The 15,683-nt window shown below is 47.6% G+C and overlaps 1 protein-coding gene across 2 annotated transcripts in view; it reads right to left on the bottom strand.

The window, feature by feature from the left end:
* Positions 1 to 15,683, bottom strand: part of LOC122922758 — a 28,296-nt gene extending 12,613 nt beyond the window's left edge. For both annotated transcript variants that reach the window (XM_044273476.1, XM_044273477.1), the window contains exon 1: positions 15,515 to 15,683. In XM_044273476.1, the coding sequence (XP_044129411.1) occupies positions 15,515 to 15,576 (62 nt within the window). In that variant the 5' untranslated portion in view covers positions 15,577 to 15,683. The remainder of the gene's footprint in view (positions 1 to 15,514) is intronic.

The following is a 15,683-nucleotide window of genomic DNA, read 5'->3' as shown; positions in this document are numbered from 1 at the left end:
GATCCGTTTTTGCCGGATGACACCGGAAAGACGGATCCGGCATTTCAATACATTTTTTTTCGACTGATCATTCATTTTGAAGACTGATCAGGATCCTGATCAGTCTTACTAACGCCATCAGTTGGCATACGTTTTGCCTGATCCGGCAGGCAGTTCCGGCGACAGAACTGCTCGCCGGATCTCTCTGCTGCAAGTTTGAAAATACCCTTATACGTTACTGTTGAGGAAGGGTTGAGCCGTATGCATATATATCCATGCATGCCTGCAAACACGTGCGGGCATGTATGGTGCATACATTAACCACCGCATCATGGGACGATGTGCGCAGATGTGCCCACGTCTGCCCATGGCGATCCCCAGGGGCTCATGGTGGCCCCTGTGGGAAATATGTGGTCCCTGGAAGCTGTGCCCCCTTATATTAGTATATATTTACCGTGTATATACTTTCCTGTATGTCCCCTGTATGTGATGCCCCAGGTATATGAGTGTGTATATAGATATGTGTGTATGTATTTGCACACGTCTTTATGTATATACACTTGTGATGTATGTGGGCTTACTGCTGCCCATTCATACCCCCGGTTTTGTATGTGTTTATAGATGTGGATATATGTACTATGTATATGTGTATAATTGTGCATATGTGCGTATATACATATATATATTGGCCCTGTATGGCCAGAGGGGGGAGGTCATAGTGTTATGTCTGTATATGTGGATATGTCTGTATATATATGGGTATATATAGCTCTGCCCCAATTGTCTTATATGCATGTGGCCAGTTATGCCCCCCAGCCACGGAGCCCCCCGCCGCCTACCTGCGGGTGATGGCAACAGACGGCTGGATTGTCCAGTTTCTGGTGACTTCAAAGGCAATTGATTTGAGGTTTATCAGCCTAGTTACTATGCTCTGCCCCACCTTGTGTTTGTGACATGGCCGGGCGTGTGGTGCTGCGAGCCTCAGGGGCCAGTTGTCTGCGGCAATCTGAGTGCATGCGTTCCGTCACACGCACACGATGATGTCACACCCCTGGAAAGGGGGGGGGGGGAGGGGGTGAGAGGGACTTATATATCGGAACAGGGCTCTGTGCAACCAGACTAGATCCAGAGACACAGGAGGACGGCTGCCTGGAGGAAGAGAGGCACACTTGGCCCTGGAGATGGCGGAGTATACGCTGGCATGGCATTGCACCTCCCTTGCAGTGCCACCCATATTCACCCCCCTTATTTCCCTACCACTATCCTAACCCTTTGTATCCCAGACCCCATGCTGCCCCTTGTTACCCCTGATTAACCCCTGGTGGTAACCCCTGCCACACCCCCCCCCCCCCCACTGTACACTTGCAGGGTATTTATCCCCTGCATTGCTGTACAGTTCTGATATCACCACCCCATTGTTACCCTTTGTGTTTGTGGTCGGCTTACACCCCTGTAAGACCACCGTTAACCCTCGGTGTACCCCGTAGGGACAGTGCAGACGGGTGGGTTATTGTTAATATTACTTGTATGTGTGTATTGTATAGTTAGTTTGTGGGAGGAATTTGGGAACGTGTAGCGTAGTTTGAGTAACTAACTTGGGTCGGAGTCCTTCTCCTGCTGAGGTGGGAGAGAGGCTCCGCCTTTTCATGCTGCGGGTTTCCTGTCCTGGGAGGCGGAGCCATCTCTCTGTGATGCTGTTGTGGGTGGAGGGTAAATCCGATTCTCGCTAAGTGGAATCATCATTTTCTGCCATATTCTGACCCCCAGAACTTCCTTTTTTTTTTTTATAGTTAAGTCTATGGAGCTGTTTGAGGTTTTTTTTTTTTGTTTGTTTTTTTGCGGGACAATTTGTATTTATTGATACCATTTTGGGCTCTTTTAGACCTTTTTGGTCACTTTTGTTGTTCAATATTATTGGCAAGGTGTCTTATGGCCTTTTAGACTTTACACTGCTTTATGTTTCAGCTGTACTTCACAGGCGGAAGTCAAGGGATAGGCTCAAGCGGATAACCCAGACTACACCATTGCAGTGGAGGTCCTCTGGGATGTCTGCTGCCCGGGGGGGGTGAAGGACTACGACCTGCTCAAGCAATATAACCTGCAGGAGGTGACAGAGTGCTGGGGAGGAAATAAACACCACAACAAGTCTAGAAGGACCGGGCAGTCGGCTCTAATGCTACTAACTAAATAAAAGTATCAAAAAATATCAGCTGTGTCACTTTGTCTCTACCATGTATCAATATCTGTTACATTAAAGGGACACTGACAGCCAGTAACCATACTTGGATGTACACAGCCATGCACAGGTCTTCTAATGTGCATTATAAACATATAAGTATCCCCCCCCCCCCCCCCCCCCTTATGAATACAGTAAACTCACGTTTTATAACCTGAAGTAATCGCTGTTCTTTCTGCCCAAGGGGCAGGTTTCAGCTCCACTTGCGCCCGGCCAGCATCAGCCCAACCGCCGTTTTTGAAGCGCCGCCCAGCTCATCAATATTCACTTCGCTGGGCGGCTTCTGCAGTCCCCGACCTTCCGAGATCCGGTGCATGCCCAATAGAAAGCTATGGGTGCCGGGCGCATGCGCGGAAGCTGAAAGCGAGTCCGATGCCCATAGCTTTCAATTGGGCATGCGCCGGATCTCGGAAGGTCGGGGACTGCAGAAGCCGCCCAGCGAAGTGAATATTGATGAGCTGGGCGGCGCTTCAAAAACGGCGGTTGGGCTGATGCTGGCCGGGCGCAAGTGGAGCTGAAACCTGCCCCTTGGGCAGAAAGAACAGCGATTACTTCAGGTTATAAAACGCGAGTTTACTGTATTCATAAGGGGGGGGGGGGGGATACTTATATGTTTATAATGCACATTAGAAGACCCGTGCAGGGATATGTACCGCTAATTATGGTTATTGGGCCGGTCAGTGTCCCTTTAGGGCCTCATGCACACGACCGTTGATCCGCAAAGTGCGGCTCTGCAAAAAAACGGACACAGGGCTGTGGAGTCGGTAGATAAATACTCTGACTCCTCAGTGTTTGGTACTTAAGACTCCTCTGTATTTAACGCGCAAATGTATTTTATACATTCCTCGAAGGAAAGAAAGGCGACATCCATGTCATTACCACAGAAGTACTGGCCCGGAAGCCGCTGCCGTCTCCGCTGTGCGCTGATCTTCTGCTGAAGATGGGGCAGTGGGGGATCCAGGACGGGGCATTTATTGTAAAACATGATTTCCCTAGTAGAATCCCATAGTCATGTTTAAAGTTTAACCCCTTAGGGACGCATGACGTACCGTCAGTTTAAAATTAGATTGCGGCGCTGCGGGGGTTAATCCGAACAGGATGCCGGCTCCAATCATTTAGACGGCATCCTGTCACAACGCCGGGGAGGGGGGGTGTCATGTGAATGTCATACATGTCTGTATTCTGCTACACCGGGCCCCTCTCACTGTGGTATACGGTAATCATATCTAACTTGTGGGTATTGGTGAAGTATTCCCATCATCTTAAATCCAGCGCTGTACTACTTACTACTATTGGCGGTCAGCAGGCCGGGCGGGTGCTCGTAGCGTAGCTCACCATGTCACCCGCCTGCTCCGCCCACTGTATGAATGAAGCAGGCATATAGATACTAATATATATATATATATATGCCACCCACAGATGCCCCCATAACAGTGCCACCCACAGACCACCATTATTTCAAACCCCACCAAAAGCACACCTTTTGGTTCAAAATATTTTTTTTCTTATTTTCCTCCCAATTCACAAAAAGTTATAATTCACAGTGTTAAATTGGAATTTAAAAAAAGCAAGTTTAAATGTCCCATTTTTATTTTTATTTTTTTTATTCCAATTTAACACTGATAAATGTAAAGTTATGCACATGGGAAGGAAAAATGCAAGTCACCCGTACATACTAAATGGTAAAACACTGGGTAACACTGACAGGGAAAAGGATCTAGGAATTTTAATAAACAGCAAACTAAGCTGCAAAACCCAGTGTCAGGCAGCTGCTGCCAAGGCCAATAAGAAAATGGGTTGCATCAGAAGGGGCACAGATGCCCGTGATAACAACATAGTCCTAGCACTTTACACATCACTAGTCAGACCACACATGGAGGACTGTGTATAGTTCTGGGCTCCTGTGAACAAGGCAGACATAGCAGAGCTGAGGACGGTTTAATACCAATTCAAATTGACCAGGAAATGTATTGGGCAATTCGTGGATCAAACACCTGGTGTGAATTTTGCTGTTAAGCTCCTTGTTAGAGAACAGCAAGTTGTGCAAAACATTGTGAAACACTGAACAGTTGGACATTTAGAAGGTCAGAGGAGGCGTCGGTAAGGTCTCCCGTGAAGGTCAGAGGAGGCGTCGGTAAGGTCTCCCGTGAAGGTCAGAGGAGGCGTCGGTAAGGTCTCCCGTGAAGGTCAGAGGAGGAGTCGGTAAGGTCTCCCGTGAAGGTCAGAGGAGGCGTCGGTAAAGTCTCCCGTGAAGGTCAGAGGAGGCTCATGTGGAAATGTCACTGTCACGGACGGTGTACAGGAAACAAGGCAAAGCAACATGCATAAATGACTCGCTGGATCCAAAAACTAAGGAACAAAGGGGGGACCCCTGCAGAAGACCTGGCACTTTCCCTGGCTGCTCAGCCTATGCAAAGATCCGAATGGTGGAGGTTTGCATATCCACGAACCTTGACTATAAAGCCCTGAGCACCCTACAATAGTGAGGGGACACGACCACCGGCTCCCTACACAAGATACGGAGGGAGTCAGGGTCACCTGGGATCCAGCAAACAGAAAATAACAGATAAAGGTACAACACTTAGCTTTGTAGCAGACAGGAGAACAGAGTCAGCATGCACACACACTCCAGGAAGAAGTATAAGCCGCCCAGAAAAGCATTCTGGGGAGGAATTTAAAGGGAAGCAATTAGTCCAACACATGACAGCTGAGAGAGGCTAACGAGATGAGAAACTGAACACCACAACAAAGGAACCTCAAGGAGGAGGTTCTGAAAGGCCTCTGTCAGAGCTTCTCAGATGTCTGGCGGTGACAGTACCCCTCCCTCTACGAGTGGACTCCGGACACTCAGAACCCACCTTCTCAGGATGGGACCTATGGAAAGCCCTGATGAGACGAGAGGCCTTAATGTCCGTCACTGGGACCCACATCCTCTCCTCAGGACCATAACCCTCCCAATGAACAAGGTACTGAAGAGAACCGCGGACAAGACGAGAATCCACAATCCTAGAGACCTGAAATTCAAGATTTCCATCAACCATAATCGGAAGAGGAGGCAAAGGCGAGGGTACAATGGGTTGAACATAAGGTTTCAATAAGGACTTATGAAAAACATTATGGATCTTCCAAGTCTGAGGAAGATCAAGACGGTAGGCAACAGGATTGATGACAGACAGGATTTTGTAAGGCCCAATAAACCTAGGACCCAACTTCCAGGAGGGAACCTTCAATTTGATATTCTTGGTAGACAACCACACCAGATCACCAACATTCAGGTCCGGACCAAGCACACGTCTCTTATCCGCCACACGCTTATATCTCTCACTCATGCTCTTTAGATTATCCTGAATCTTTTGCCAAATAGATGACAAAGACGAGGAGAATCTGTCCTCATCAGGTAAACCAGAAGACCCCTCTCCCGAGAAAGTCCCAAACTGCGGATGAAACCCATATGCACCAAAAAATGGTGACTTATCAGAGGACTCCTGACGACGGTTATTTAAAGCAAACTCAGCAAGGGACAAAAAAGAACACCAATCCTCTTGATTCTCCGCTACAAAACAGCGCAGATATGTCTCCAGATTCTGATTGACGCGCTCTGTCTGGCCATTCGACTGCGGGTGGAAAGCAGAAGAAAACGACAACCGAATCCCCAAACGACAACAGAAAGCCTTCCAGAATCTGGAAACAAACTGCGTGCCCCTATCAGAGACTATGTCTGAAGGAATACCGTGCAATTTGACAATGTGATCAATAAATGCCCGCGCCAGCGTCTTAGCATTGGGCAAACCAGGAAAAGGGATGAAATGCACCATTTTGCTAAAACGGTCCACCACCACCAGAATCACAGTCTTCCCCGAGGAACGAGGCAGGTCCGTTATAAAGTCCATGGACAAACGTGTCCAAGGACGGGAAGGAATGGGTAAGGGAAGGAGAGGACCCGATGGCCGTGAATGAGGGACTTTGGCACGAGCGCAGGTCTCGCAGGCTGCCACAAAACCCTCAACCGACTTGCGAAGCGCAGGCCACCAGAATCTCCCAGCGATGAGATCCACTGTGGCTCTGCTCCCCGGGTGCCCAGCAAGGACCGTATCGTGGTGTTCTTTAAAAATCTCGTGTCTTAAAGAGAGAGGCACAAACAACCTCCCAGGAGGACAAAGATCAGGAGCCTCTGACTGGAGGCTCCTGACTCTGAGCCTGCACCTCTGCCTCCAATTCAGGAAAAAGAGCAGAGACCACCACCCCTTCGGCCAAAATGGGCCCCAGGTCTTCAAAATTCCCGCCTCCCGGAAAACAACGTGACAGGGCATCTGCCTTCGCATTCTTAACTCCAGGGCGGAACGTGACAACAAAATTAAACCTTGAAAAGAACAAAGACCATCTGGCCTGTCTCGGGTTCAGACGCTTGGCTGACTCCAAGTAGGCCAGATTTTTATAGTCAGTAAACACGGTAATAGGGTGTCTGGCTCCCTCCAGCCAATGGCGCCATTCCTCAAAAGCCAACTTGATGGCCAACAATTCCCTATCTCCCACATCGTAATTTCTCTCCGCGGAGGAGAGTTTTCTTGAGAAAAAGGCACACTGTCGCCAATTGGCAGGAGAGGAACCCTGAGACAAGACCGCCCCCACACCCACCTCAGAAGCATCAACCTCAACTATGAAGGGTAAAGAAACATCAGGTTGCACCAAGATGGGAGCGGAAGCAAAACTCTCCTTGATATCAGAAAAAGCCTTACGCGCCTCTACTGACCAAGAAGAAAAATCTACCCCCTTTCTGGTCATATCAGTGAGTGGTTTAACAATAGAAGAATAATTCAAAATGAACTTCCTGTAATAATTGGCAAAGCCCAAAAAACGCATCAGCGCCTTTTGATTCTTAGGAAGCTCCCACTCAAGCACAGCGCGGACCTTCTCGGGGTCCATGTGAAAACCAGAAGCGGAGAGAAGAAACCCCAGAAATTGAATTTCTGGAACCGCAAACACACATTTTTCCAGTTTCGCATATAGTTTATTCTCCCGCAGGATGAGCAAGACCTGACGTAAATGTTCCTTATGAGTTTTGAAATCAGGAGAAAAAATCTAAATGTCATCCAAATACACCAATACAAATTTTCCCATCAAATGATAAAAAATGCTGTTCACGAAATGCTGAAAAACGGCTGGGGCATTCATCAAACCAAAAGGCATAACCAAATTCTCAAAATGGCCCTCAGGGGTATTGAAGGCCGTCTTCCATTCGTCTCCTTCTCTGACCCTGACCAGGTTGTATGCCCCTCTTAGATCCAATTTGGAAAATACTTTAGCCCCAACAACCTGGTTAAACAGGTCCGGGATCAGAGGAAGCGGATAAGGGTCACGAATTGTGATATTGTTCAGCTCCCTGAAATCCAGACAAGGTCTTAAAGAACCATCTTTTTTCTTAACAAAGAAAAAACCAGCGGCAACAGGTGACTTCGAGGGTCGTATGTGTCCTTTTCTCAGACTCTCAGAGATATAAGCACGCATAGCGACCCTTTCAGGTTGGGAGAGATTGTATAAACGAGATTTAGGCAGCTTGGAGCCTGGGATGAGATTAATGGGGCAATCGTACTCCCTGTGCGGGGGCAAATCCTGAACTCCACTCTCAGAGAAGACATCCGAAAATTCAGAGAGAAAAGATGGTATAGTCTTAGTAGCAACCTCAGAAACAGATGTCGTGAGGCAATTCTCTCTGCAAAAGTCACTCCAACCATTTATTTGCCTCGCTTGCCAATCAATGGTGGGGTTATGTTTAGTGAGCCAGGGCAGCCCCAACACCAGAGGGGTAGGCAAACCGCTAAGGACGAAACATGACACATCCTCAACATGAGCATCACTCACAATCAAACTGATATTGTGAACTATGCCCTTTAACGATTTCTGAGAAAGTGGAGCGGAATCAATAGCAAAAACAGGAATATCCTTTCCCAAAGTGCATACCTGGAAACCATGAGTTATCGCAAAGTGATTATCAATGAGATTGACCGCTGCTCCACTATCCACAAAAATCTCACAAAAAATGTTCTTGCTCTCTAGCGCCACCCTAGCCGGCAGGACAAAACGGGAACTACAAGCAAACGGAAAACCTTCAATTTCCGCCTCAACCCTGCCAATAGTAACAGACGGAACATTTTTAAAAGATTTTTTCCTGTTTGTTTCTTTATTACTCCCAGAAAACTGCCTGAATCTCCTAGAGGGACAAATATTTGCCAAATGATTTATACCTCCACAACAAAAACAAACCGTCCCATGCGGGCTGAATCTTCTATTGTCAGAAGCAATCAACCCCAGCTGCATGGGCTCCTGCTCAGAAGGGGCTGACGGCGACTGACACCCCTGCGCACAGAGCGGGACCGCTGCACTGTCCTGGGACTGCGTATGACAAGAAGGGGACATCTCTCCTCTCTCTCTAAGACGCCTGTCAATACGAACGGCCTGAGACATAGCAGAGTCCAATGAAATAGGCCTCTCATGAAAGGCAAATGCATCTTTCAATCCCTCTGAAAGACCATGGCAAAATTGACTTCGGAGCGCAGCATCATTCCAACCAGTATCAGCTGCCCATCTCCGAAATTCTGAGCAGTATATTTCTGCGGATTGTTTACCCTGGCATAAGAGACGTAGTCTAGACTCCGCCAGAGCAATACGATCCGGATCATCATATATCTGACCCAGGGCTAAAAAGAATTCATCCACTGAACGGAGGGGCTGTGCCCCCTCCGGCAGCGAAAAGGCCCAGGACTGAGTGTTACCCCTGAGCAGCGATATAATGATCCCCACCCTCCGTTCCTCATCACCAGAGGAGTGGGGAAGAAGGCGAAAATGGAGTTTGCAAGCCTCTCTGAAACGCACAAAATTCTCACTACCCCCGGAGAACGTATCCGGGAGCGAGATCTTAGGCTCAGAACAAACTCCATGAACGCAAGCTGAACCGGTCACCTGAAACTGAGAAAAAGTCTTACGGAGATCAGCTACCTCCAATGAAAGACCCTGGAAGCGTTCAGCCAAAAGTGAAACCGGATCCATGCTTGAGACGGTTATGGCAGCTTATAATGTCACGGAATGTGTACAGGAAACAAGGCAAAGCAACATGTATAAACGACTCGCTGGATCCAAAAACTAAGGAACCAAGGGAGACCCCTGCAGAAGACCTGGCACTTTCCCTGGCTGCTCAGCCTATGCAAAGATCCGAATGGTGGAGGTTTGCATATCCACGTACCTTGACTATAAAGCCCTGAGCACCCTACAATAGTGAGGGGACACGACCACCGGCGCCCTACACAAGATACGGAGGGAGTCAGGGTTACCTGGGATCCAGCAAACAGAAAATAACAGATAAATGTACAACACTTAGCTTTGTAGCAGACAGGAGAACAGAGTCAGCATGCACACACACTCCAGGAAGAAGTATAAGCCGCCCAGAAAAGCATTCTGGGGAGGAATTTAAAGGGAAGCAATTAGTCCAACACATGACAGCTGAGAGAGGCTGACGAGAGGAGGAGCTGAATACCACAACACAGAAACTCAAGGAGGAGGTTCTGAAAGGCCTCTGTCAGAGCTTCTCAGCTGTCTGGTGGTGACACTCTGTCAGAGCTTCTCAGCTGTCTGGTGGTGACACTCTGTCAGAGCTTCTCAGCTGTCTGGTGGTGACACTCTGTCAGAGCTTCTCAGCTGTCTGGTGGTGACAGTCTGTCAGAGCTTCTCAGCTGTCTGGTGGTGACACTCTGTCAGAGCTTCTCAGCTGTCTGGTGGTGACACTCTGTCAGAGCTTCTCAGCTGTCTGGTGGTGACACTCTGTCAGAGCTTCTCAGCTGTCTGGTGGTGACACTCTGTCAGAGCTTCTCAGCTGTCTGGTGGTGACACTCTGTCAGAGCTTCTCAGCTGTCTGGTGGTGACACTCTGTCAGAGCTTCTCAGCTGTCTGGTGGTGACACTCTGTCAGAGCTTCTCAGCTGTCTGGTGGTGACACTCTGTCAGAGCTTCTCAGCTGTCTGGTGGTGACACTCTGTCAGAGCTTCTCAGCTGTCTGGTGGTGACACTCTGTCAGAGCTTCTCAGCTGTCTGGTGGTGACACTCTGTCAGAGCTTCTCAGCTGTCTGGTGGTGACACTCTGTCAGAGCTTCTCAGCTGTCTGGTGGTGACACTCTGTCAGAGCTTCTCAGCTGTCTGGTGGTGACACTCTGTCAGAGCTTCTCAGCTGTCTGGTGGTGACACTCTGTCAGAGCTTCTCAGCTGTCTGGTGGTGACACTCTGTCAGAGCTTCTCAGCTGTCTGGTGGTGACACTCTGTCAGAGCTTCTCAGCTGTCTGGTGGTGACACTCTGTCAGAGCTTCTCAGCTGTCTGGTGGTGACAGTCTGTCAGAGCCTCTCAGCTGTCTGGTGGTGACAGTCTGTCAGAGCCTCTCAGCTGTCTGGTGGTGACAGTCTGTCAGAGCTTCTCAGCTGTCTGGTGGTGACAGTCTGTCAGAGCTTCTCAGCTGTCTGGTGGTGACAGTCTGTCAGAGCTTCTCAGCTGTCTGGTGGTGACAGTCTGTCAGAGCTTCTCAGCTGTCTGGTGGTGACACTCTGTCAGAGCTTCTCAGCTGTCTGGTGGTGACAGTCTGTCAGAGCTTCTCAGCTGTCTGGTGGTGACACTCTGTCAGAGCTTCTCAGCTGTCTGGTGGTGACACTCTGTCAGAGCTTCTCAGCTGTCTGGTGGTGACACTCTGTCAGAGCTTCTCAGCTGTCTGGTGGTGACACTCTGTCAGAGCTTCTCAGCTGTCTGGTGGTGACACTCTGTCAGAGCTTCTCAGCTGTCTGGTGGTGACACTCTGTCAGAGCTTCTCAGCTGTCTGGTGGTGACACTCTGTCAGAGCTTCTCAGCTGTCTGGTGGTGACACTCTGTCAGAGCTTCTCAGCTGTCTGGTGGTGACACTCTGTCAGAGCTTCTCAGCTGTCTGGTGGTGACACTCTGTCAGAGCCTCTCAGCTGTCTGGTGGTGACAGTCTGTCAGAGCTTCTCAGCTGTCTGGTGGTGACAGTCTGTCAGAGCTTCTCAGCTGTCTGGTGGTGACAGTCTGTCAGAGCTTCTCAGCTGTCTGGTGGTGACACTCTGTCAGAGCTTCTCAGCTGTCTGGTGGTGACACTCTGTCAGAGCCTCTCAGCTGTCTGGTGGTGACACTCTGTCAGAGCTTCTCAGCTGTCTGGTGGTGACAGTCTGTCAGAGCTTCTCAGCTGTCTGGTGGTGACAGTCTGTCAGAGCTTCTCAGCTGTCTGGTGGTGACACTCTGTCAGAGCTTCTCAGCTGTCTGGTGGTGACACTCTGTCAGAGCTTCTCAGCTGTCTGGTGGTGACACTCTGTCAGAGCTTCTCAGCTGTCTGGTGGTGACACTCTGTCAGAGCCTCTCAGCTGTCTGGTGGTGACACTCTGTCAGAGCTTCTCAGCTGTCTGGTGGTGACAGTCTGTCAGAGCTTCTCAGCTGTCTGGTGGTGACAGTCTGTCAGAGCTTCTCAGCTGTCTGGTGGTGACAGTCTGTCAGAGCTTCTCAGCTGTCTGGTGGTGACAGTCTGTCAGAGCTTCTCAGCTGTCTGGTGGTGACAGTCTGTCAGAGCTTCTCAGCTGTCTGGTGGTGACACTCTGTCAGAGCTTCTCAGCTGTCTGGTGGTGACAGTCTGTCAGAGCTTCTCAGCTGTCTGGTGGTGACAGTCACGCACAAGACAAATATCCCGGACTGTTTGCGAGTAGTGTCAGCATCCTCCGCCACTCCAGGTGTTGTAAAACTACTCCCATCATGCACACTTGCTTGCTGTTTTCTAAACTCCCACACAAGTGGAAGAAGCATGCTGGGAGTTGTAGTTTCACAACAGCTGCAGTGCCAAATGATCCCTGGGCTAGGGTGTAAGAACTGGATTATATGGGGGTATATATTCGGTTAGGGGGTATGTACTCGATTATATGGGGGGTATATACTGGATTATATGGGGGGTATATACTGGATTATATGGGGGTATATACTGGATTATATGGGGGTATATACTGGATTATATGGGGGTATATACTGTTAGGGGGTATGTACTCGATTATATGGGGGGTATATACGGTTAGACGGTATATACTGGATTATATGGGGGTATATACAGTTAGGGGGTAAATAGTGTTTTATATTGGGGGTATATACGGTTAGACGGTATGTACTGGATTGTATGGGGGGTATATACGGTTAGACGGTATGTACTGGATTATATGGGGGGTATATACGGTTAGACGGTATATACTGGATTATATGGGGGTATATACAGTTAGGGGGTAAATAGTGTTTTATATTGGGGGTATATACGGTTAGGGGGTATATACTGGATTATATGGGGGTATATACTGTTAGGGGGTATGTACTGGATTATATGAGTGGTATGTACTGGATTATATGGGGGAATATACTGGATTATATGGGGGAATATACTGGATTATATGGGGGAATATACTGGATTATATGGGGGAATATACTGGATTATATGGGGGAATATACTGGATTATATGGGGGAATATACTGGATTATATGGGGGAATATACTGGATTATATGGGGGAATATACTGGATTATATGGGGGAATATACTGGATTATATGGGGGAATATACTGGATTATATGGGGGAATATACTGGATTATATGGGGGAATATACTGGATTATATGGGGGAATATACTGGATTATATGGGGGAATATACTGGATTATATGGGGGAATATACTGGATTATATGGGGGAATATACTGGATTATATGGGGGAATATACTGGATTATATGGGGGAATATACTGGATTATATGGGGGAATATACTGGATTATATGGGGGAATATACTGGATTATATGGGGGAATATACTGGATTATATGGGGGAATATACTGGATTATATGGGGGAATATACTGGATTATATGGGGGAATATACTGGATTATATGGGGGGGATATACTGGATTATATGGGGGGGATATACTGGATTATATGGGGGGGTATGTACTGGATTATATGGGGGGGTATGTACTGGATTATATGGGGGGGTATGTACTGGATTATATGGGGGGGTATGTACTGGATTATATGGGGGGGTATGTACTGGATTATATGGGGGGGTATGTACTGGATTATATGGGGGGTATATACGGTTAGACGGTATATACTGGATTATATGGGGGTATATACAGTTAGGGGGTAAATAGTGTTTTATATTCGGGGTATATACGGTTAGACGGTATGTACTGGATTATATGGGGGGTATATACGGTTAGACGGTATGTACTGGATTATATGGGGGGTATATACGGTTAGAAGGTATATACTGGATTATATGGGGGTATATACAGTTAGGGGGTAAATAGTGTTTTATATTGGGGGTATATACGGTTAGGGGGTATGTACTGGATTATATGGGGGTATATACTGGATTATATGGGGGTATATACTGGATTATATGGGGGTATATACTGGATTATATGGGGGTATATACTGGATTATATGGGGGTATATACTGGATTATATGGGGGTATATACTGGATTATATGGGGGTATATACTGGATTATATGGGGGTATATACTGGATTATATGGGGGTATATACTGTTAGGGGGTATGTACTGGATTATATGGGGGAATATACTGGATTATATGGGGGAATATACTGGATTATATGGGGGAATATACAGTTAGGGGGTAAATAGTGTTTTATATTGGGGGTATATATGGTTAGGGGGTATATACTGGATTATATGGGGGTATATACTGGATTATATGGGGTATATACTGTTAGGGGGTATGTACTGGATTATATGGGGGTATATACTGGATTATATGGGGGTATATACTGTTAGGGGGGTATGTACTGGATTATATGGGGGAATATACTGGATTATATGGGGGAATATACTGGATTATATGGGGGAATATACTGGATTATATGGGGGAATATACTGGATTATATGGGGGAATATACTGGATTATATGGGGGAATATACTGGATTATATGGGGGAATATACTGGATTATATGGGGGAATATACTGGATTATATGGGGGAATATACTGGATTATATGGGGGAATATACTGGATTATATGGGGGAATATACTGGATTATATGGGGGAATATACTGGATTATATGGGGGAATATACTGGATTATATGGGGGAATATACTGGATTATATGGGGGAATATACTGGATTATATGGGGGAATATACTGGATTATATGGGGGAATATACTGGATTATATGGGGGAATATACTGGATTATAGGGGGAATATACTGGATTATATGGGGGAATATACTGGATTATATGGGGGAATATACTGGATTATATGGGGGTATATACGGTTAGGGGGTATGTACTGGATTATATGGGGGGATATACTGGATTATATGGGGGGGATATACTGGATTATATGGGGGGGATATACTGGATTATATGGGGGGGATATACTGGATTATATGGGGGGGATATACTGGATTATATGGGGGGGGATATACTGGATTATATGGGGGGGGATATACTGGATTATATGGGGGGGGATATACTGGATTATATGGGGGGGGATATACTGGATTATATGGGGGGGGATATACTGGATTATATGGGGGGGATATACTGGATTATATGGGGGGGATATACTGGATTATATGGGGGGGATATACTGGATTATATGGGGGGATATACTGGATTATATGGGGGGGATATACTGGATTATATGGGGGGGATATACTGGATTATATGGGGGGGGATATACTGGATTATATGGGGGGGGATATACTGGATTATATGGGGGGGATATACTGGATTATATGGGGGGGATATACTGGATTATATGGGGGGGATATACTGGATTATATGGGGGGGATATACTGGATTATATGGGGGGGTATGTACTGGATTATATGGGGGGGTATGTACTGGATTATATGGGGGGGTATGTACTGGATTATATGGGGGGGTATGTACTGGATTATATGGGGGGGTATGTACTGGATTATATGGGGGGGTATGTACTGGATTATATGGGGGGGTATGTACTGGATTATATGGGGGGGTATGTACTGGATTATATGGGGGGGTATGTACTGGATTATATGGGGGGGTATGTACTGGATTATATGGGGGGTATGTACTGGATTATATGGGGGGGTATGTACTGGATTATATGGGGGGGTATGTACTGGATTATATGGGGGGGATATCCGCGGTCCCGGTCGCCTCAGACAGGTCACATGTAATACCACAGCCCGCCACATGATGGCGCCGCCCGGGAATCGTCTCCATCTCCCACCTGATGAGCTGCCGAGGAGCCTCCAGCACCGACCACAGCGCGTAGAAATCCACCCGAACCATGGCGGCTCCGAACCGGCACCGGAGCGAGCGGACGAGGCGGGAACCGACGGAGGGGGAGCAGGAAAGCGGCGAGAAACCCGGGAACTGCGGCGGGCGTGAGGAGGATA

This window comes from Bufo gargarizans, unplaced genomic scaffold, assembly GCF_014858855.1.
Source record: "Bufo gargarizans isolate SCDJY-AF-19 unplaced genomic scaffold, ASM1485885v1 fragScaff_scaffold_692_pilon, whole genome shotgun sequence".
Taxonomy (NCBI): Eukaryota; Metazoa; Chordata; class Amphibia; order Anura; family Bufonidae; genus Bufo; species Bufo gargarizans.
Note: the sequence above shows the minus strand (reverse complement) of the source record. Positions and strands in the feature narration are given on the sequence as shown.